General features: G+C 46.9%; 3 protein-coding genes across 4 annotated transcripts in view; 2 read left to right on the forward strand and 1 right to left on the reverse strand.

Moving 5' to 3' along the window:
• cyp27a2 (cytochrome P450 family 27 subfamily A member 2) overlaps window positions 1-2,932 on the forward strand; it is a 5,094-nt gene extending 2,162 nt beyond the window's left edge. The window contains exons 6-9 of the mRNA XM_031851886.1: window positions 564-730; window positions 958-1,039; window positions 1,120-1,356; window positions 1,541-2,932. Coding sequence (XP_031707746.1) covers window positions 564-730; window positions 958-1,039; window positions 1,120-1,356; window positions 1,541-1,657 — 603 coding nt within the window. The 3' untranslated portion in view covers window positions 1,658-2,932. The remainder of the gene's footprint in view (window positions 1-563; window positions 731-957; window positions 1,040-1,119; window positions 1,357-1,540) is intronic.
• Window positions 2,933-2,958: 26 nt separating this feature from the next.
• Window positions 2,959-15,824, forward strand: tmem198ab (transmembrane protein 198ab). 2 transcript variants are annotated; one of them, XM_031851888.1, is made up of 5 exons: window positions 2,959-3,374; window positions 12,370-12,627; window positions 12,705-13,286; window positions 13,475-13,674; window positions 13,785-15,824. In XM_031851888.1, exons 2-5 carry the CDS (start codon window positions 12,471-12,473, stop codon window positions 13,935-13,937), a joined length of 1,092 nt encoding a protein of 363 aa, XP_031707748.1. In that variant the 5' UTR covers window positions 2,959-3,374; window positions 12,370-12,470; the 3' UTR covers window positions 13,938-15,824. The 2 variants fall into 2 exon arrangements, with proteins under 2 accessions (XP_031707748.1, XP_031707749.1); XM_031851889.1 differs by lacking the exon at window positions 2,959-3,374 and adding an exon at window positions 4,589-7,578.
• Window positions 15,825-16,006: 182 nt separating this feature from the next.
• Window positions 16,007-22,459, reverse strand: LOC116385988 (desmin-like). The gene is made up of 9 exons (XM_031851887.1): window positions 21,359-22,459; window positions 20,215-20,275; window positions 19,962-20,057; window positions 19,012-19,173; window positions 18,809-18,934; window positions 18,482-18,702; window positions 18,213-18,256; window positions 17,719-17,807; window positions 16,007-16,794 (listed from the first exon to the last, which is right to left on the reverse strand). The coding sequence occupies exons 1-9, from the start codon at window positions 21,931-21,933 to the stop codon at window positions 16,753-16,755; spliced, it is 1,416 nt and encodes a 471-aa protein (XP_031707747.1). The 5' UTR covers window positions 21,934-22,459; the 3' UTR covers window positions 16,007-16,752.
• Between the last annotated feature and the right edge of the window lie 836 nt (window positions 22,460-23,295).

Consider the following 23,295-nt stretch of genomic DNA (forward strand, 5'->3'; position numbering starts at 1 on the left):
CAGTATCAGTATATTATATCTTTGAGATGTAGTACAGTATCAGTATATTATATCTTTGAGATGTAGTACAGCAGAAGTATGAAGCAGCAGAGACAGTACTTCCAGCAGGCTGGTTCTTGGTGGAGGAATGTCCTGTTCTTGGAGGAATGCCTCATGGCAGGATAGATGAAGGAAGACACAGGGAGTTGAAGCTGAATTAGAAAACATGTCAGTTTGAAGTCACAACAACAGGAACAGGTTGTGGTTGAGCTGCTGCACCTGTGAGCCGTCTCACAGCTCATCTGGCTGCATTCCCACAACAGGTTGAGGCTGGTTGGTGTCCTTTCAGCTGGAGGTCAAACCTGGAGCTCTGAGTCGGGATCATTCTAACATTGTTTGACTAGAGTTTACAGATTGTATCAACTTGGAACAACACCAACGTCTGGGTCGATGAATACAATACAAAGAGCGACACTGTGTGTATATTTGTATATCATCAGCTGTTCATCCCAAACTGAAATGTCTCCACATCTATTGTGAAGACTTCTCCAGCCTGTGATGGACCATAATCTGCTTCCTCTCAGACCTCCAACACCCTGTCGTGGGCCTTGTACCACCTGGCGAGGGACCGCGGGGTCCAGGACCGCCTGTACGGGGAGGTGAGCTCCGTGTGTCCCGACAGACGGGAGCCAATCACAGAGGACCTGAGCAGGATGCCGTACCTGAAGGCCGTGATAAAGGAGACGTTACGGTGAGCAGACACTGTGTCCTGATGATGCAACAGTACAGATGAATCACAGCTCTCCTGTGATCAGCTGGAGTTGTCCTTTGTACATGTGATACTGATAAATCCATTGAGGCATATCAATAAGTCACACACACATGTTCACATGTAGTTGCTGTTACAGCATGAAGTGAACAGGAGCAGCATGCTGCAGGCCGTCTGCCTCTGACTCACAGCTTGTGTTTCTCCTGCAGCCTTTATCCCGTGGTGCCTGGAAACGGACGCTTTGTCTCGGAGGACGAGGTGGTTGTCGGGAACTACTGGTTCCCAAAGAAGGTATGAGAGCAGATCGAGGATCTGATGCTCCTTTAACGTCAAAGCTCATAACAAGACAAGTTCAACTCTGTCCTCTCCAGACTCAGTTCCATCTGTGTCACTACGCCACCTGTCATGATGAAGATCAGTTCGTAGACGCGGAGCTCTTCGCCCCGAAGCGCTGGCTCCGCGCTGAGGCGCCGGGCTCCGTCTGTGGCAGGGCGGCGCTGGGCTTCTACCGCCATCACCCGTACAGCTTCCTCCCCTTCGGGGTCGGCGTGCGGGGCTGTGTGGGGAAGAGGGTGGCGGAGATGGAGATGTTCTTCGCTCTGTCCAGGGTGAGAGACGGAGAGACGGGACACATTGGTCCAGATGACACTCAGACTTCTTCTTGGTCAACTTTTAGTATTTGATGCACATGTTTGAGTTACTTCTGTCTAAATCTGTCCACAGGTTTTTGAGCAATCCGGCACAAATACAACCTCACTGGTAACATGTTGATCCCTTTGTGTCCTCTTACAGCTCATGCAGCACTACGAGGTCCAGCCTGAACCCGGCGCTCCGGTCGTGGAGCCTAAAACTCGAACCCTGCTCATCCCGTCGAAGCCCATCAACCTGCGCTTCCTGCCCCGAGCCTGAGGAGGGCGCCGCTGAGGCTCAGCAGCGCCTCCTTAACGATGATCAGCGCCACAGGCTGCAAACAATTGATCACAGGTCCTACAGGTGTGCAGCTCCTGGTTCTTTGAGTGAAGGAGCTGCACACGTCTGCACGTTCTTCTAGTATCACTGAATGAACACCTTAGTGTAGCAGGATGTGGGAGGCGGCCTCTGGTTGTTGTCCTGTAAGTATATTCAGCACACAAATCCTTTATTTGAATGAATAACATGAGGACAGAAACTAACGCTTCAATGTGTCCTCCATTGTTTAACTTCACTTCTCCTTTTTGCACAGATTTGTTTATTTTTGTTGCTTATTCGTGATTTCATAACTCTATTATTTTAACGTAGCCATCGGCTGATGTGACAGAGCTGGTTTTACATTAAACAGAAGCGAGTTTTATTTACTGTTGAATTAATCTTTAGGTCACTGCTGTATTTGAACATGAACTTAACTTTAAGAAGGTTGGAGGACGAGAGGAAACGAGGGAAGGAAAGGAGGCTGTAAAAGCAGTGAAGAAGTGGAAGCTCTGCACCAAACAGAGACTCTGAAGAGTCTCCGTGTGTTCACTTCAATGCTAACTCGTATGTGGATGTATGAAGTGGAACCCTCTGTGAACCATAATCTCTGTGTGATATTCTCATGACTCAAATAAAAGTACAACTCTGCTCTCTGGGATTGACTGCATATATGTCGTCATTGTTGCTAAATAAAGTTTGTGTAGAAGACATGCAGGCCGTACTCCATTTCTGGTCCAAACTTGTTTTTATTGATCTGATTCCAGTGTAGTGTTGCAGGAATCAGATGTTTGCACATTGACGTGGTTACTGGTGAACATGTACCAGAGAATATGATAAACAGTATAGGATGCTTCTTTAGTCTTAATAAACCCTGCACCACCAGGCTTGTCCTCAACGTGTGCTTATTATTTTGAAGTTCAAACATCTCCACTTCCGGTGGTCCTAACCTTGAGTAGCTTGACGCCGCTCATCTCATGCGTCAGCCACGCGCGCTGCAAAAGATGTAAACGTTCAGGAGACTTTCCTCTGCACAGAGAGCAGAAACACAGAGTTCTCCTCAGGTATTTAAATAATACCAATTAATAAATAAATGCAGTATGTAGCAAAAGTAGTGTGTCATTCCACTGATGCATGTATGCATGTTGAACATCATATGTGTGAAGTCATAATAAAGAGCGTGCTGATATTGTGGGATGTCTTTTAGACCTCAGCCTCTAGGAGCCGCTGCGGAATGTGCGGACTTTATTCTTCCTCTAACACACTTTACGTCATTCAGACGATGACAAGTCCGGACTCGACATCTTTTGCAGCGGAGGCCACTTCTTCACCCGACGCACCGCGTTACCGCGAGGCTGCTCCATCCATCCGATCATCCGGGCTCCGGTCTGGATGATCCACCACATCATTTATAATTCGCGCATAGATCTGCTTTTTATCCGACATGTAATCCGGGTTGTTCCTCTTTCCCAGCCCGGTTTCTGTGCGTTTTCCCTCATGGAGGACTAGTTGGGGACCCACGTCCCTGCAGGCTACCGGGGAAACACGGACCTCCGCGCCGACGAGAATGCACCCAAGTCGGGGAAGAAAACGTTGAAAATGATCGGTGTTTCCGGCTCAGGAGGCTTCTTTTGGCATCATGTGAGCGCGGACGAAGCGCGTCAACCTGTCGGGGATGATGGTGAGTGGCCTGTTTATACGCGCGCGGTGCGTCTCTTTTGTCTCAGACACGCACGCACACACGCACCTGCTGTCAAACACAATGAACAGGAGTTGACATGTGAGCGGAGCAGCAGCTCCATCGGGGACAGCGCTGTGCTGGATGCACAATACTGGGATTGAGGTCAGCTGGCTTCGCGTGATGGACGCTGAGGTCGCTGAAGTCTGACCCGGATGGTCGCATCTGGGTCGATCATCCTGTCAGAGTCAATGGCTTCTCATTATAGCAGATGGATGGACGCGTGAGTAGATGATGTCTGGAGTTTGACTTCTCCCAGAGGTCCCTGAAGGGACCACTGTTAACATCACGTCTCTGTGGTTCAGTGTAGAAGGTGTTTATTAAAGTCAGTGTGTTTTCTGATGATTCTTTATAACTCAGATGTAATCTGGTTCATTTACTCAAATCTAGAATTAGAGCTCTGCAGACAAGAGATCAGTCAGTCGACTCGTTCCACTGACTGAGATGTGTTGGATGAAGCTTTATTCATTTAAAGTGAGGAGACGGTGATGGAGGAATGTGTTCTTCTTCTGCAGAGTAACTTTGACTCTGTGTGTGTGTGTGTGTGTGTGTGTGTTTATGATTTTAAAACACATCACAGCTGATGGAAGGCTCCAAACGTACCAAAGGAATTGTCCAAATTGAAGCAGCTAATAAAGGTTTAAACTTCAACACTACATGTCCCATAATGCAGCTCAGTTGTCTTTTTATTTGAACCCTTCCTGCCTTCTTAATGCCAGCACCAGATCTCTGTGAAGCTATTGGACACAAACATTAAATATCCATCAGACAAGCAGAGAGGAAATAGACCAGAATGCATTGCAGCGAGAGACTCTTCCTGTTGTACCTTCATGTGTAACCCAGTGCAGGTTAACTGGATTCATGCTCCCTGGAGGTCATTGAAAGGCATTCTGGGAAACGTAGGACATTGCTAACTGAAGCGGACAAAGTGAAAGAAGCGTTTCCTCTCGAGAACTGTGAGACAGACTGCAGACCTCCAGCTGCTCTCAGTGTGTCCGCTGTGTGTCGCCGTCTTATCGGTGCAGTCAGGCGGCTCGGCTCGACAGCCGGGGGAGTGAAAATGCCACAACACCACTGGGTCAACATCTCCGGCTTGGTGCTGCTCGCTTCCTGCCCCCCCCCCCCCCCCCCCCCCCCCCCCCCCTGTCTGAGGCTGCTGTTGGGTTTATTCTCCGGCTGCTGCAGCGTCTCTGTGATCTCATAAACATCCAGCTGCAGGTCCAGCTCTTTGTGCCTCTTGTTGAATCATCGCTTTCACATTTCAGACTCTTTGCATTCAAATCATGATACGACCTCAAGTCTCCGTCACAACCAGCAGATTATCATACGTTAAAGTACAACAGAATACAGCAACTAGACATGAATGGGTAATGGTTCTAACATGTCTGCTTTACATTGTTATAATATTAGTGTTTTTACTTGCCTTTGAACCAGAACTACACGTGTACCAGACGTTTGGTTGTTTGGTATAACAAGTAAATGAAGAGCTTCAACTGTTGATGGGAACACACACACACACACACACACACACACACACACGTTGCATTCTCACGTTTCATTTGTGTCTGTCTGAGAATCTGCATGCCAGAGTTTCCCACGAGGCGTTCAGGGTCCCGTGTCCAGCAGTGATGGGTGCACGATGAGGGCTCATTAGAGTGTGAGACGAGCTGCAGGCTGCTGAAGGCCAGATGTTCACAGCGTTGTGGGAGCTGACATGTGCAGAGAGGAGTCTGCTGAAAACTGTTGCTCCTTCCTGCTTCAGGACTCTTCAGGTTCTCATCGAGCTCTCACTGAGAGCGTGACAGGAAGTGGGCAGCGGTGCCTTTTTATACAAATAAAAGCACCGGCTGAGTTCAGATGATGAAAGGAGGTCAAACCAGATTCTCTCCAGTGCAGAGATGGAAAGAGAAGTGCACAAACTTCTGCGGTTCATTGTTCTCTGATGTGGCTGAAGCATTGAAGCGAGAGATAATTGGGTTCGACCCCCCCCCGTTGTGTGATCACACGAGCCGCACTGTTGCTGTGGCATGTAAGGACGAGCAGAGAGGATCATGGGTAAGGACGAGCAGAGAGGATCATGGGTTATTTCCCGCACATGTGGAAGTGCTGCAGACTTCATTTGGTTTTCTGATGAGCCAGAAATCAGAACACATGTTTGTGTTTCTGCCACATAATCTGAATCAAATGAATAATTCATCCACAGATTGTGACCGCGGTGTTTATCATAATCATAATAGTGATTGTTGATGGTTCTGAGGTTGCTGCTATGATGATAAATTGGCTTCATTGGTTTTCTCTGCTGAATGTCTTCATGTCCTCTCACAGGCTGAGAGTCAGGTGTGTCTGAAGGATGAAGGTGGTGCATGAAAGAGAGACACCTGTCAGCTGCTCGACCTCTCTGACCTGCTGGACCACAGAAAACATGAGGAGGAACTAAACGTCCGACCAAAACCTCAGTTTACAATCATTAGACAAAGAAAAGTGAACATAACGATGGTCTGTTTCCTTCAGCTGGAGTGAACTGCTCTCTTGTTTTTTATTTAAATAGTTTTTCCAGCTAAAGAGAGAAATGTTTCCGTTCGTCCAACCGACCGGCTTCAAATGAGCAAAGTGGATCTGAGGTTGTGTCTGCTCATGTGAAGTTAAATCGGCTTCTCATTTGAACATTCTTGTGCTACACTGGGTTCACTTTCTCCTCCCCGGGAACAAACATCATTGATATTCCTGCGTGGCTCCCTCAGGGCGACGGAGGACGGGGAGAACAGGGAGCTGGCCCGGGGATGTTCAGTCATACTGAGCAGCATTAACACGGCGTTCATCAGAGAGGCCTCTGGAGGAGGGGTGCGTTGGAATGAATGAAACATGCTGCTGCAGGTCTGATGACACCTGAGAGGAACCTGCAGGTGTGTGTGTGTGTGTGTGTGATGAACAAACCACACAGATCACACATTTCAATAAGAGATAGAGATGAGCTTCTCCAGTCATATTGTTGACTGAATATCTTTGGGTTTTGACATTTGAAGACTTTATTTTTGTGAAGTTGTGATTATTTTGTGACCTTTTTAAAGACTAATTTAGTTTGTGTAGAGCCACGTTTACGATGCTGCGCTCTCAGCAGTGTGTTGGGCAGAAAACAGAGTCCAACATGACAAAGACCTCAGTGTCCTCCTCCTCCTCCTCCTCCTCCTCCTCCTCCTCCTCTCAACGCTTCCCCATCGGCAGATTCTCCACATTCCGTCCAATCGGAGGAAATGACAGCAGCCACACGTGTTCTCTAGAACTGGAGCAGCGGCCTTATGTAACCCGCTCCTCTGAGGAGGTGTGAGGACGCCTCGGCCTCCCGGTGCCGGCGGTCGTGCCTGATCTCCCGGAGTCGGGTGGGTGTTTGTGGGTGAGAGTCGTCGACCGCCGGAGTCACGACATGTTGTTCCTGTTCGTGTGAGTCACCTTCTTCCAGTGAAGTTTGAGGACTATTTATTTCTAACGTTATTGATGCTTTTGGTTTGATTTTGCGCCGACAGACACTCGGATCTGAACAGAGATTATTCAGCATTAGCTCGGGCTAAATCAGTTCAAAGCTTTTCATCGTGCAGCAGAAAGAGTACTGTTGATGGACAGACAGTCTGGACACGACCAACAACAGTCACGGCATTCTTTTCCCACAATCAACCTAAAGACTGGGTTTACCTTCCTGTTGGGAACATTCCCTGGAAAGCAGAAGATCTGTTGTGTCCTAACCCACCTGAAGTGTTTCTGTCTGACGGAGACACGTGACGACACACACACACACACACACACACACCATACAAACACATGCAATGATCCCATGGTCACGTTCCCCTGCCTCCCCGGCCCGTATTGATTGACATGTGCTGAGGGGGGCGCTTGGTGTTCCAGGTTAGCTGCAGGACGATTGATGACAACAACCTCTCCGGAGGCTGAGGTTGTGAGAGCGGCTCTGGCAGCTCGCTCTGAGCTCGTCATGAACGGGCCTGTTTTTGGCAAACTCTCCCACCAGCCTGTTACCTCGGACGGCTCGTGAACAGCGCTGAGAGACAGAGAGGTCTGTGTGCATCATTCAGACACCGGGGAGAGGGACGGGAGGCTGTTGGTGAGGACGTGTTGCAGCCTCGATCACATTTCTCAGGTCAGTGATGGAGCAGATTCAGTCTGGAGCTTCATGACTTCACATTCTACTCGTCTGAGTCTAAGATGCAGCGGTGATGTAGACTGGATGCAGTGATTCAATATTATGATTATCAGCTTTCAGCGTCAGCGTTCAGTCTGTTTGTCATTTCATTTGTACAAATGAATGATTCCTCGAGGGAAATTGTTGCAGTTTATTCTGACACTAATAGATCGATTAGTCAATAATAAAGGTGGACGTAGTTGCAGCCCTACATCAGTTTAAACATGTATTCTATCACAGATGTCAGAAGAAAAGGAACTTAAAGGAATAATCCGTATGTTTCTGTGAATGTGAACCGTTTCTTTCCACGTTGCACAGAAGCGTTTGAGAAGACGAGGATGTTTGTCCTTGTTTTGAATTATGTGAATCGTTGGCAATGCAAATAGATTTGGAAAGCAGCTGAAGTGCAGTGAGTCATGCATTAGGAGTTACGTAACACAGCATGGTGGGAAGGCTGCTGGCGTCTTCTTCCATCTCTCTCTTCTCTTTATGCTTTAAACCCCATCAGATGAAACAAAGCCTCATCTCATGTTCAGATGCTTTCTTACATGGAAACACTCAGTGTTTGTTTGTGGGGCTTTAGGAAATAAGAATATAGTGTTCAGGGCGTAACATATGACTCTGAGGCTAACCTCATCATCTCTGAAGGCATTCAGTGAAGTTAAAGACTTCTGTGCTGCAGCTTTCCTGCATATTTGTGCTGATTCGAGGATGAAAGTGTTCTGGTTAGAAACAGGAAGTTGGATAAACTGGATCCTCTCACAGGACCAGGTCCAGGATCAGCCGTGCCGGTTGGTCGTGTGTCACATCGCTCCTCGTTCCTGTTACTCACCGGCATAGAGGCCTCGGCGTCAGTCACGACTGTGACACACACACACAGTCGCGTTGTTGTCGTTTTCATGTCGGAGAACTCTGTTGCGTGACACATGGTGAGTTGAGACACTTGATGCAGATGGTCTCATATGAAGTTTTTAACTCTGTGAAAGATCTCTTTAGTCATTCTGCAGTTGTGCTTTTGTTCACTTCAACACAGACCTTAAGTTTTAAACCAGTGCTTTGATGGCACCAGATTCACACAATCAGACTACATGGTGAACGTGGTGTCAGACGCCGGTTGATGAGGTCACAGGAGTTTCTGCCTTCCTATTGGCTGAAGATGAACCAGAGAGTCGGAGAGCATCGCCCGGCGTCTGGAGGGTTAACACAGCTGGGTGTCGCTCACACACTTCACAAGTCTTAAAATGTTATTGCATGTGAAAAGCTATTAAACATAACAGCTTTGTGAGCAGCATAAATGAAGCTCTTATGAGTGAATATGTCTGCTCCTCGGGCCCTCGAGAAGCTTTTATCACCAGCAGAAGAGAAGAGAAGAGGAGAACAAAGTCTCTTTAAATAAAAGCATGAGGAACAGATTTCATGAGTCACAGGGTTATGAAACCTGCACAGCCTCGTTACACTGAGCAGACACTGAGGTTTGCACAGAATGAAAGCGCTGAGCGTGATCAAGAGACAGAAAACATCACACAAAGTTAGATTCTTCTAACGGGCTGAAGCTGAACAAGTGAAGTACGGATGTAGTGCCACTAAAAGGCTCTCAGGACTTAAATGAATCACGTCTCCTCCTCTGCTTGTGTTACGCAGCTTTTTAAAGTCTTTTAAAGCAGAAAGTACATTTATTTTAGTGCAGATCTGCTACGTCACCAGACGGTCTCCATCTTTAGACTCTACTTCTTTCAGCTACGAGGGGAATATTGTTTGTTCGTGAGTCCGGCTTAAAGTCCAGTGTTTGCCTCGTTTTGTCATCAGTCTTTTGGATGATTGTGAGACAACAGAGCTCATGAACGCATCACTGTTTCTCACCTGACACTTGAATGCATCAACCTTGAATTTGTCTTTCTTAACTGAATGACTGAATCTAATACCTCGATGTATTTAAGATGTTTCTGAGCTGTTGTCCGACTTAAACATGTGGGTCAGATCTACAACATCTTGTTCTCCATCAGTCTGTGCACTCTGTGTATTAATAGACATGTTCTTTATTTATGGAAAGGCTTTGTCTCTCCCAGTTCAGCCTGATCTGTGTCAGTGTGTCTGGCTCTTATTGACTGATCCACAAGCAGTTTCAACTATAACTGCATTTTCTTTGTGTGTGTGTGTGTGTGTGTGTGTGTGAGGGGAGACAGGTTTTACTTGTTCAGTTAATTGATCTGTCTGCTGTGAGACGAATAGAGACGAGATTCTTTGCATCACGTTTAAATCAGCTGCATTCAGATTAATATGGCGTTTAATCTCCGGCTGACGGACGGTCACAGCAGAGGAGAGCTCGTCCTCTCCCTGACCGTCACATCCGTCCATCCAAAGCCACTGTCAGTCGACACGGTCGCTGTTAATTTAACCTTCTGTAGACGCTCGGAGCAGCCGGTCAGCCGATCGTTACTGAGAGTGAAGATACGACGGACATGAGGAAATACTAAGACTTCCTTACTTCCTTATAGTCGTTATAGAAGACGTCATTCTGATCACTTATGGCCACTCGTCAAAAATCTTTGAGGAAAAATTATTTTAATAAATTAAAACGGTCAATAGATTCTGAAAATAGTTGTTGAATAATTATACAATAAACTATCAGACTTATGATTTTGTGCTTGAAATGTTTTTGAAAACATGCAGATTCACTCTGTCATAGTTTATCTATGAATTAAAGGGTTTCTATAGGAGCATTTATAACACACACACACACACATGAACACATTCAGAGAGAACAGACGGGGCCACTGATTGGCTCTCACACTGTTGCTACGGGAGTTTAAGCTGCTCCTCCATTGGTCAGGTTTCGGACCGACCGACTGGTCTGTCAGCATCCCTCCGTTGTTGTGGCAACAGACAGGAAGCAGGAGGAGAACACGGTGTTGTTGTTGCTGCTGATTCGGACAGCAGAAGAAGAAACGTGTCTATTCTCTCTCTCKCTCTCTCTCTCTCTCTCTCTCTCTCTCTCTCTCTCTCTCTCTCTCATCCATCTGCAAACATAAAAACTGCACGTTGTTGATCTGCGGTACAAACCGGCTTAGTACACACACACACACACACACACACACACACACACAGGGTCACCCGGCTAATCCTCCACCAAAAGATGATTATTAATATATGTCTGAAAATGTAGAAAGAGTGTGTGTGAGTGTTGTTCTGAGGCTTTATTCATCAGCTTCTACTGTCTGTTTCTATTCTGTTTCTATTCAAAAGCTTCTGTCAACAGTTGATGTAGAATTAACTGTTTGAACGAGTTGTTTCCTGCATTTAGTCCGTCTCGCTGAGTGAATCAAGGCTACTCAGAAATGAAGAAGTCATTTGCACGTGAGTGATAATAAGTATAATAAGTGGAATCGTTTTATTTAAATTAGCATGCACCTTTTGACCTAACAATAGTACTATTTTACATCAAAACATGATGCATGTTCCCTTAAAAAATTCCCTTAAAACACTCAAGCCAACCGCAAACATTTAGTTAAATGGATGTATGCGTTCAAACACGAGTTTACACACAGAGACGTCATTCTAACAGCCATGAAAGTGATTGTTTTTCACGCTAATCAATGATTTCAGCACTGTGTTCGTTCAGGATCTCAGTGTTTTAGCAGATTTAGCAGCTCCCTGACGTTCAAAATACAAACGAGGACAAAGTCCAGCAAATGTATTCGGAGACGTAAACGGAGGAAAGTAGGTGAGGAAAGGCTGCAAAGAAGGAAACTAGTTGCAGCACGTTATGAATCACAATGAGGATTTACTAAACAAAGATAAAATAAAGTCACTGAGACGAGCTGCAGGGAACGAAACAACAGGATGCAAAGCATGTGGAGAGAAGCTCAAGATGGAGAACAAGAAACGTTATCGATGAGAAGAAGCAAAACAAAGGAGAAGCTCACAGAAGAAGAAATAAATACTCTCAATACGCTAAACAATATCACAGCACAAAGGTTTAGCACCATAAAGAACCAACTCTGTGAGATTATTGATCTTGTATTTTAGGTGAGAGATACTTCATGATTGAACTGCTGAGGAGAGATGAATGTGTTTGCTTTGTCCTGGAGGCCTCAAACACAGCGAGGCTTTGACTGCCCTCGTCCGCCTGCTCAAACACACGCTGTTATTGAGCTATTATTATCGGCTGCTTCCGCCATCGGGGGGGGGGGGGATGCCAAACTGTGTGTGTATGTGCAGACACGAAACAAGACCTGTTTTGCTCTGCTGCAGGTTGGAAAGCCACTTTATGAGCGGGTTGTGTTGTTGGCTGCTGGGTTTTCATAGTTTAGCGCATTAGATTTAAATCACATAAACCTGCAAAGCCTGGTTCAGACTCTACCACCAGTTTAACGATTGGTTTCTATTCGTCTGTTGTCTTTAATCAACATGCAGACATTTTGTCAAACTTCAATGTTGTGAATGTCATGATGGTGCATTCAAGGACTCTCCCTCCTCCAGGATTAGAGAGCGGTCTGCCTTAGAGCGTCCATGACGATCTGTTCAAATGGACAAAGGATCATGTGAATTTGGTTCATGTGGTGAAGTAGTGTTTCTCTGAAGGTTTTGATCATGATACTCGCTGTAAAGACGGCCCCTGTTGAGTCCACATCATTTGAGTCTGTTAATAAATGAGCATATATAAAATGTGATACTTCCTCCGCTCCTCCAAATCCCTTTCCTGCTTCGTCTGACCCTGTCCTCCTCCTCTCTCCTGCCCTCTCTCCTCAGGTGAAACCATGTGGCTGTGTGGTGCTCCCTAGCCTCCCACCTGGTCACCCCTCCTCCCCCCCCACCTCCTCTCCCCTTCCTCCTCTCTCCTCCTGTTCACAATGACGACCACCCTGGAGATGATGCTGGCCCGGCCCGACCAGGAGCTGAGTCCAGAGCGCCTGGATGGCTGCGAGGACGTTGGTGGCCGCTACAACGTGGTTCCCTCTGTCGTCTGCTCCATGTGCTGTCTCTTCGGCATCATTTACTGCTTCTTTGGTGAGTCCTGGGTCTGTGTGGTTGATTTACTCGTGAAGCTACAACCCTGAAACCTTTGTTTCTTCCTCTCATTTCAGGCTACCGCTGCTTCAAAGCGGTGATGTTCCTGACGGGCCTGATGTTTGGCTCTGTCGTCATCTTCATGCTCTGCTACAAGGAGCGCGTTCTGGACACCCAGCTGAGCCTGGAGGCCTCGGTGGGCATCGGCCTCGGCATCGGCACGCTCTGCGGCCTGGTCACAATGCTGGTCCGCAGCGTGGGCCTCTTTATGGTGGGCCTGCTGCTGGGCCTGCTGGTGGCTGTGGCCACCCTGGTGGGCATGGAGGAGCTTACCGACAGCCCGCCGCGCTCTGTCTGGGTGCCCCTGGCCGTGCTGCTTGGCCTGGGCATGCTGTTCGCCGTGCTCACGCTGCAGTGGCAGCGCCTCTTTACCACGCTGTCCACAGCGATGTTCGGTGCAGCTGTCATCACTGTGGCGGTGGACTACTTCGTGGAGCTCTTCGCCCTCGTGCTGTACACGTACGAGCGACTGAAAGCGGCACCTGGCAAGCCCGTGTGCTGGCTGACGTGGGTGGTGCTCGGGGTGTGGCCTGCCCTCACCCTGCTGGGGGTCATGGTCCAGTGGAAGGTCACTGCTGAGGGATACTCTCATACCAAGGGTGAGGAAAACTCGTTGTTTTTGTTGGACATGTCTCTTAAACTATAAGTATTGTAGCTGTTTAAGCTAAGTGTGCACATCATGATGAAAAAGTAGCACTAGCTCCACCCTCAGCTGCTCAAACATCTACAAAGCTATTAGCAAATGCTAGCTAACTTCTCCTCATCGCCCTCCCTCTGCGCTCCACAGTCATCATCAGCCGGCAGCAGAGGAGGATGCAGGTGATGCGGATTCGTCAGCGGGACGATCGCTATCGCAACAAGAAGAAGAAGAAGCAGCAGCACGGCTCCACCTCCAACCATCACCAGGCCAAGCAGCTTCACACTGAGCCCGCCTACCGCCGCAAGCCCAACCCCATCCGCCGCTACGACACGGACGTCCTCTCGCCGGTGAGGGTCTCATCTTCTGTCATCTATGTCTGTTGTTTTTTTGTGTCTTGCTTCCTGCAATGCTGCTGTACATCCTCCTTTAAACCAAACTCTTTCTCTGCTCCTTCCAGAGCTACATCCAGAGTTTCCGAGACCGTCAGGTGCAGGTGCAGCCGATCCCGAGCCGGCTGGCTGGCCGACCGCACACCGTGGTGGATGTGGGCTACGACCGCGGCTCCACGACGCCCCTCACCGGAGCTGCAGGACCTTCCCTGCGTGTCTGACCGGTCCCCCGCCTCCCAGAGGCCTGAACTCACCACTCTACCACAGAGACACATGACTCTGCAATCACACCTGTGCAAGGACTAACTGGGTTCAAACGTAATCTGGGTTTAGCCACACCCCTAAGAATGAAAATATATTTAGGGCTGGATTTACCCAAAATGCAAAACATGTTCAACCCTTTACTAATTACATTTTAGTTTATAAAGCCCAGCATTCCTTGTGCTACCTGCTGGAGCAATCAGTGTGGTGCAGAGGCTTGGTTGACCTCTTTTTCACTGTCTTTCAGTAGATTAAAATGCACAAATGCATGCATGCACTCACACAAACACACACCGCAGCTACAATCTTAAGGGCTGGGGTGGAAACCTGAAGTAGCCTGCTGTACCTGGACTCGGCCTGTTTGTCACCATCTCAAGTCAAACCAGATCAGGGATCTCAGTTTCAGTGCAAAACCGCCTCAGGTTCAAACGCAGGCATCTAAATACAACCTTGCTGTCGTTTCTACTGCTGTTGATGATTCTGAGCTGATGGTGCAGAAGCAACTAGTCCCTCAGCCTGTAGGTGTCCAACAAAGATTCATCTGTAAAGGGAAGTAAGGGCCCTTAAATGCAAACCGGGATCTTTTATTTGCTTTCTGTGCCATCTGGACTACAAACAAATCGTCCTTGAAATGGGGAGGGACATCTTTCAAGAGGGGAAACCCTTCGTCACCCTTGGTGCTGGACGATACACTTCTTCAAGCTTCAAACTGCTCTCAGACGGCCAGGGAATCTGTTTGAACGGGTGCCTTGCCCCTCTGTGGACTGTACCACTCAGCAACAGGAGGGGGGTTACTGGCAGATCTCCCATCGATGGCTTGTTTTTGCATTAAATGTGAAGGATTTTCAGGCGGGTAGCCATAGAGCTACAACAAGCAGGGTCAAATCATGTTGTTGGAGTGGAGTTGGCTTGTTGTCTTCACAGATGCCTGGATATATGAGGAGGATTTGTTTTTAGCTGACAGCAAGAGAGCCACATTTACACTGGCACCTCCTCTGAGATTCTACTCACGGTTTGGAAACCATGTCCCTGATTATTGTACAACCTGAACTTCATCCCAGACTGTTTCCTCCAAGAGATTATTTAAGATGCTGAGCAGAGAGGTTTTTACTCTATAAGCACAGATGAAAGATATGTCTGCCAGTGTGTAGAAGGTCCACTCTTTAGCTCCAGTTGCTCTGGCAGAAGAAGCTAAAAGTCTTCCACGAGTCTCAAAGCTAGCAGGATTATTATTTATTGATATTATAAATGTGACTCCCGGCTGAGATGCCAGTGTAAATACGGCTCAGAGAGTCTGGATGAAAGCAGTGGACGAGTGGCCATACCAACTTGTACTTAGACCAACAGCTCCTTCCATCGTGTGCATTGATTTTCTTTATTTGGGACAACAGAACATTTCTGTCACCAGTGAAAATGTGAATACTTTACCGTCTTTACCTTTTTATAGTTAAAGCAAGCAGATGTGGGGGGGGGGGGGGGGGGGGGGGGGGGGGCGTATGGTACGTTTTTATTCAACCGTAGGAAACGGAAATGCATGACCTCACCCCGATCCGCCCTGCGTGGCTTCGTCTTGGCCCCCACCAAACACCCTCCGCCCTCATGTGCATCCATGTGAACTTTGTACATAAAACACAGCACTACTAACCTGTTCTGTTATTTCTATCATTCCATTTAAACTTTCTTTTCTTAAGAATCTAAATTGTTCTTTTCAAGTGGGATGTATTTATTTTCAGATGTATTTATTTCTGTAAAGGAGAGAGCGATGTCATCACTGTAGGCCAGTAACTCCATGCTTTTTTTAAGAACTTTAATTATGACTATAATTATTAAAGCATGTGTTCTTATGGGCCTGTATTTGATCTGTGTGTGTGTGAGTCGTCTTTCAACTCAGAGACATGCAGACATCAGCTGTAACATGAAATCCACTTTTTATTAGCAAATAATATTTAAAAGCCACAAAAGATTTCCTCTCCTGAAAACAGCCGCTCCTCCTCCTCTCTCTCTCCTACCTCACATGACCTCTCTCCTCCAGTATCTCCAGCTTCATCTCCTTTTAATCTCCTCCACCTCCTCCTCTTTATCTGCTCTTCATTGATAAACACACTCGTACGTTCTCATTGGACAGAACTGTGACTCTGACCTTGAGGAACAGGACAGAAGCTGCTGTGTTTGGAAGAAACCAGAAGAAGAAGAAAGAAGAACAACCTGTATTAAAGATGAGGGTTCGGATCCGTCTGCACACTTTTCGTGGTAAGAAATGAGATGCAGAAGCAGAGGATTGATGTGAAACAGATTGTTTCTGTGACATTTAACTTAAATTGCAGATCAGGAGGTTTGTGCAGCACCAGAGTATTTTATTTTGTAGACCGTTTGAAAAAGCTTTTACTCTTTTTACCTCCTTCAGATGCAAAGATGCTGTATTCTGCAGAAACACCTCAAAAGATCTCAATCGTATCTCAAGTCTGACCCAGCTTCTTCTTTCTTAATTCAAGATGCAGACAATTCAAAGAACAATCCGGTTTGTGTCGGTTCATCTCAGAAATGTCTCTGAGGAGTTTGTTAGTCCTGCATGTTGTATCCAGCTTAAAAACACCACGAAGCAGAGCTACATAACGTTAATGACACCATCACTCTGCTTTACATTCACACACTGCAGTCGCTTTAAAACCAGGAGAGTGCAGGCCTTAGTCATGAGTCTGTGAAGTCTTTTTCTTGAAGTTTTATTTGCGCTTCTTTTCTTGTTTCTTGTTGTTTCTTCTTCTCTTCTGCAGATCGTTACATGATGTCGTGCTGGTGCTGCGTCGACTCGCTGACAACCTGGAAGGCAGGAAACACAACAGTCGGACTTTAAAAGATATAAAACACACTTGGAGAGAGATAAAGACACTGTGTGGAATCAGGTCACGGGTCTCTGTCTGAAGAAAAGCTTCTTCTATGTTACAGTAGAAGAGCTCTGTGCAGTGTGTGATGTCTGAGGAAAATAATGAGAACTAATTTCTCCAGGATCTCCTTGGATGTGATCTTTCTTGAGGGGGAGAAGAGCAGCCATGACCTGTCGTAACACGCCTGCGATGTATGTTTTCCACAGAAGCTGCGGGTGTCGCGTGTCTCCACGCTGGTGGGACCGGATGTTTGGATGCACTCTTCAGCTCAACTAGTCGCTGCACGTTGTTTAGGTGTGTTTGACCTCCGGAGTAATGTGAAAAAACATCAAACACAATGCCGTGACGCCTGGTCCCCACTCTTTCATACTCAAGTGTCACAGCTGAAAACTAAATGCTGAGGTCAGAGGTCATGGGTGCATATTGAGCTTGTAGAATCAGTAGATATTGTTCATATAGCTGTTTGCATTCAGTGCAGAGAATTGACTACTTTGGCTGTTAAGTGCAGAATGAACTGAAAGTGAGCACTGACCCATAATGGATCAATATAACTGTAGACCCATTAGTTTAAAAGTGAGAGATTAAACAGTCAATATGTGAAAAATAGAGTCGTTTAAAAATGTCTCACTGATCTTTACTGAGTCCTGAATCCTTTTGTTCAGAGCTTTTTAAAGACATAAGTTCCTTTGTTTAGTCGATGATGGAAGAAAGACGGGAAAGACTGAGCTCATTGAGATGAATCCGAACAAAGTTGGCAGGAAGTAAAAGTACTTAATACATTTCATAAGAACTAAGAGAATGAAAGCTGATTTTGTACACGTATCTCCTGCAGTACTGCTGCTCGTCGGTGTGTGTTTACCTCTCCATCGCGGGTCTCGATGGTCTTGATGAGAACGGTTTTCTTTGAATGCAGCTCAGAGGAGCGCTGCTGGTGCTCGGGGCTGGTCTCTGTTCAAACGCATGGAAGAAAATATCATCATCAACATCCCACTGAGGCTACTAATATGTTGTTTAAAGCTAAAGACACATGCAGATATATTCAAGTTTAAAACCATCCTAAAATATAATGAGGATCTGCATGTTAGAGAACTTTTAAATGCACTTTGATGTTTCTGAAGCAGAACAGATAAACTAATCTAACCTTTAAAATCAACCACAGATCAATAACACAATTACTCAGACTTTTTGTTTTGCTTATTTGATCACGTTGTGCTTCTGCTGGAATCATATGATGCCATTTAAATGATGATGAATCAGGGGTAAAAGCTCCATCTGCAGGTGAACTGCATTGTGGGTGAGGACAGACTCCAGACCTCTAGTGGTGTGTTCGGGTTACAGCAGGTGTGTTCGTACCTCTGAAGCTCAGGGTGGAGAAGCTCTGCACAGGCAAGGTAATCCTGCAAAGACGGAAATACAAATGTTATTTATTTTCAGTACTATGATTCTGCAATTTAATTTGGATAAAATATTGTTTTAAGGCTGCAATTGTTTTTAACACGCTTTTAAAACCAGATTGTAATTTGGTTCTAACTTGAACTGAACATTAAAATCCTTTTTGTCTTAAAACAAGTCAAAATATAAAAGACTTGAAACTCGTCTTTGTTCCTGGACTCCAGCATCACCTGCTCTCCTCCCCTTCCAGCAGCTTCCTGTAGGTGGCGATCTCCACATCCAGCGCCATCTTGACGTTAAGCAGGTCCTGGTACTCCCGGAGGTGGCGCGCCATCTCGTCCTTCATGTTGGCGATCTCCGCCTCCAGCCGGGAGATGGTGTCCTGGAAGCCGCCGGCCTCGCGACCGTGGCGGTCCTCCATGTCCCTCATCTGCCTCATCAGGGACTCATTCTGGGTTTGTCAAAGAGACGAATCTGAAGTGAGACACAGCTTGGACAGCTCATACATCTTTGTGTGTGTGTGTGTGTGTGTGTGTGTGTGTGTGTGTGTGACATACGGTGCCTTTGAGCGAGTCGATCTCGCAGGTGTAGGACTGGATCTGGTGTCTGAACTCCATGGTCTCCTGGCGGGCCTGCTTCAGTGCATCGTTGTTTTTATTCACCGCCTGGTTCAGGTCGGACACCTGCAGAGACAAAGGTCAAAGGTCACACCACATGGTAATCTTTTAAGTACCCACCATGTCGCAGTGATATCTCTCACCTTCGACTTGTACCAATCCTCGGCCTCGGAGATGTTCTTGGCGGCGATGCCCTCGTACTGGGATCTGATGTCCCGCAGCGCCGCCGTCAGGTCCGGCTTAGACATGTCCATCTGGATTTGCACCTGAGACTCCTGCATCTGCATCTGCAGCTCGCGGATCTCCTGCAGGAGGAGGAGGAGGGAGAGAGGAGGCTGGGCACTGAAGGGATTAGTTTTGCATGCATGTGTTTGGTTTGTGCACATGTGGGAATTAGAGTAAAGCAGGCTGGTAACACCTCAGAAAGTACTACTGCTCTACTCTTTGCACATTTTTGCAACTTGATTTCCTTTTAGCCCGACTAAAACTCCTCACATCAGCCTTCAATGCAGTCCAAGTATTCATGAGACACTTCCCTGCTCAGCAGTGGTGACTGTTGCTCATCCTGTGCCACCTGATACCAATCCTACAGAAACACCAGTAATCACTCTCACTCTTCAGCATCATGTAGCGAGTCTTATCAGTGTCCAGGCTGGTTGCGCACACACACACACACACACACACACACACACACACACTCACACTCACACACGCGTCTCAGCTTACAGGCCTCTGCTGCTCAGTGACGTGGACGTCCACTGCTACACAGAGTCGTTTTAGGAGGACATCTGCTGTGGGAGATTTCAGTGATCTGCTGCAGCATTGCTCAGGCCTGCTGCCAACATACAAGCTTTGAGTGTGAAACTGTATACTTCTACAATCTGTTTGTCACACACACACACACACACACACTAACAGACAAATGCAGAACAGTCACACAGAACACAAACTCAACAGACAGGAAACAATCAAACAAACCCTTTGATATTTGTACCCTTAATAATCTTGAGACGATCCTCTGTGCATTATCTGACACATGTATAATATTTGCACTTGTGAGCAGAGAGACAGAAACAGAAGAAGAAGAGAGCACCTCTTCGTGGATCTTCTTCAGGAACACGATCTCCTCCTGCAGCGTCTCGATGCGTCTCTCCAGGTCCAGACGAGCCAGAGTGGCAGCATCCACATCCTGCAACAGTTTACTGAACCATTTACATCCTGTCCCCCTCATGTTTAAAATACAGTTATTCATGTCCGGCGAGAGAAGAAGCATGTTGTTGATCGGAGTACTTGTACATACTTCTGTAGTAGTACACAGTACCAACAGTAATGCACGAGGGACTCACCGCCCTGAAAGCAGCCAGGTTGTTTTCTGCGTCCTCTTTCTGGAGCATCTCCTCCTGGAGTCTGAAGTGATGAGAGACAATGACACCATGAAGGACATTGTAGTTTTTGAGTTCGCTGTTTGAATGCATTTTATTCATATTCAGCAGATCATTCTCAGTGGATGATAAGGTCCTGAGTAACATTTTAAATGTTTCATCTGAGAAATAAACAATGTTTGGAAAATGATTTTGCTGGTAAAACATCTGATCTTAAAGACATCAACATCTTCTGGGATGTGATGAAAGAAGAAAGTAATAGTGATGATGTTGTAACCCTGTGAACAGATCATTATGAATAATAAGTCTCACTTAATGTTACAGAAATACAACAGTATTAAAACCCAGAAGTGAGAACTCTCTAAAATCCCTTTTAAAGGACCTTCCAGTGATTCTTTTTTATTTAATAATGAATCACAGCAGCATGTCTCCTCTCTAAACCTTTAGCACTGGCACTTAATGTAAACCAGAGAGAGAGAGAGAGAGAGAGAGAGAGAGAGGGAGAGAGAGAGAGAGAGAGGGAGGACAGATCATTAGAGGTCCTTCAGATATGTGGGAGCTCTTTCCTCTCCTTTTATAGAAGAGGACAGTGTAAACATGCTGTGTGTGTGTGTGTGTGTGTGTGTGTGTGTGTGTGTGTGTGTGTGTGATGAGCTCTGACTTTGGTAAGAATTGGGGAGCAGTAACACACACACACACACACACACACACATCATCCATCATGTTTATCAGCATCCCAGAGACTATTCTAGGTTAAGAAACTAGAAGATCAGTGTTTGCAGCAGTTTTAGATTCAGTGTTTTGCTCATGGGCCCTTCAGCAGGACAACGACTACATGCAGGAATTAGAGCTCACTGTTAACTCACATTTAAGATGCAGACTGGTGTAAACCTGAGGAATGTCTTCATAAGCATCAGTCTATTTGAAATGTGAGGGTATCTGTACTTTGAATTTAATGGAATGTTTTAATTATTAGTCAGATATTTACACACACTGATTTTCTCTCACTTACAAACACACATCAACACACACAAATCTACTCTGAACCATTTAACACACACACACTCCTCTTCTTAAAGAAACACACACGCCGTCTTGCCCCTCCCACCTGAGCTTGAGCTTGTCCACGTCGTCGACCATGTTGTCCCGGTCCACTTCTATACGTGACCTCTGATTGGTCAGGATCTCCACCTGCCTCCTCAGCTCGCTCATCTCCTCCTCGTACAGGTCGGCGATGTGCGTCGGCTCGCGGCCTCGGAGCCGCTCCACCTCCACCGCCAGCGTCTGGTTCTGCTGCTCCAGGAAGCGGACCTTCTCGATGTAGCTGGCGAAGCGGTCGTTCAGGTGCTGCAGCTCGACCTTCTCGTTGGTCCGCGTGGTCAGGAATTCCTGGTTCACAGCGTCGGCCAGGTTGAAGTCCAGCGTCTCGCCCATGCCGCCGTAGGAGCGCCCGACGGAGGCCCGGGATGTCATCAGGGGCTTCCCGTAGGAGCTGGAGGAGACCCGGTAGGATGGTGTCGAGCTGCTCCGGGTCACCTCATAGACCCTGGAGGAGTGGTGGCCTCCACCACCGCCGCTATGGCCCAGCAGCGAGCGGCTGAGGGAGGGCGAGGCGTAGGTTCCGTGGCCAAAGTGGCGGCGGTAGGAGGAGGCGGTTTGGGCTGAGGAGCTGTAGGAGGCCATAGTGGAAGACACGGAAAGCCTGGCGGGGGCTGCTGCAGAGGGGAGCACTGAAGAAGAACTTACTGGCCCTGGCTTTTTGTAGTCACCCCTCCTCCCTGTGAACTGCCCTCTCTCTCTCTCTTTGTCACCTTCCTTTTCTACTTTCCTACCACCTCTTCATCTACCGCTTCATTCTTTATTTCATTTTCCATCTTTCTCTTTTGTCTCTCTCCACTTTCTCATGTTCTTCTTCAGCACCAAATCATGTGTGTGACGTTATACCTCTTAAAAATCATTACAGATATCTGCGACGCTGAGAATTTGTACACAAGCTGATGAGGATGTTCAGCCTTTAGATCCAAACCAACAGCTGAATGACGATGGAAGAAAATGGGACGTATTGTAACTTTCATAAAGCAAAATAACCAGAACACAAATACAGAAGTCAGAAAGGTTTTATCCTCAGTCCCAACAATCACAAAGCACAGAGTGAAATGAACTCGTTCACGTTACCAAATGATCCTCGAGGAACGTGCAAAGCCTGAAGCGTAGCTTACGGGATGACGTGGCCATGAATGGAAGTTGAAAAAGGTTCAACTCTCTGCCATGTCTTCTCCCAAAGCCCTCTGAGTCGGGACCCCGCTGTGCCAACACAGTGGTCTCATCCAGTGAATAAGGTGTGAGTGTAATGTTGGACTGAACAGGCTGCTGAGTGGTGAGATGATGAATGCCCTCCAACAGTAATCAAATGCATATGACAGATGTCAAAGTGTTTTATTGTCCTTTGAGGAAGGAGTTTAAAACTCTGCATTTGATCGGCCTACGATGTGCATTGCAAGATAATGCTGCAAAACGTGGGCTAAGTTCAACTCTACACTATTATTCTATCTTGTGTTCTTCTGCATCAGAACCTTGGTTGTTTTAACGCACAGGTCTCTATGTGGGGGAGCTACAGGTATGTGCTGCAGGAAGAACAGTGTTTCACTCCTGTTGAAGTGATAACAGGCAGGGGGGGGGTACATTTTGATGAGGAAACAGTATATTTGAGAAACATATATGCTGTAATATAACACAGGATTGTAAAACTCTGGAGAGTTACTACAGCAGCCAGGAGGGATTGACCATGTGGTAAGAACATGCTTTTTGGAGTTCTCTGCATTAACAACTGTAAACGTAACCTAACCTAAAGCACAGTGAGAACTAGCAGGGTGTGAAAGAGTGATGACGAACAACCTGACTGGAGAAATCCTCCTCCCCGGTCTGTGATCTCACGACACAACGATGTGAGGATGGAAGGACGGTGGCTGTGAAAACTCTGCGTCGTCCTCACATGGTGAGGCAGTGCAGCTTGTTAATGACGGGGGGGGGGGGGGGGGGGGGGGG

Source organism: Anarrhichthys ocellatus, unplaced genomic scaffold, assembly GCF_004355925.1.
Source record: "Anarrhichthys ocellatus isolate YVR2014 unplaced genomic scaffold, GSC_Weel_1.0 scaffold12, whole genome shotgun sequence".
Classification (NCBI taxonomy): Eukaryota; Metazoa; Chordata; class Actinopteri; order Perciformes; family Anarhichadidae; genus Anarrhichthys; species Anarrhichthys ocellatus.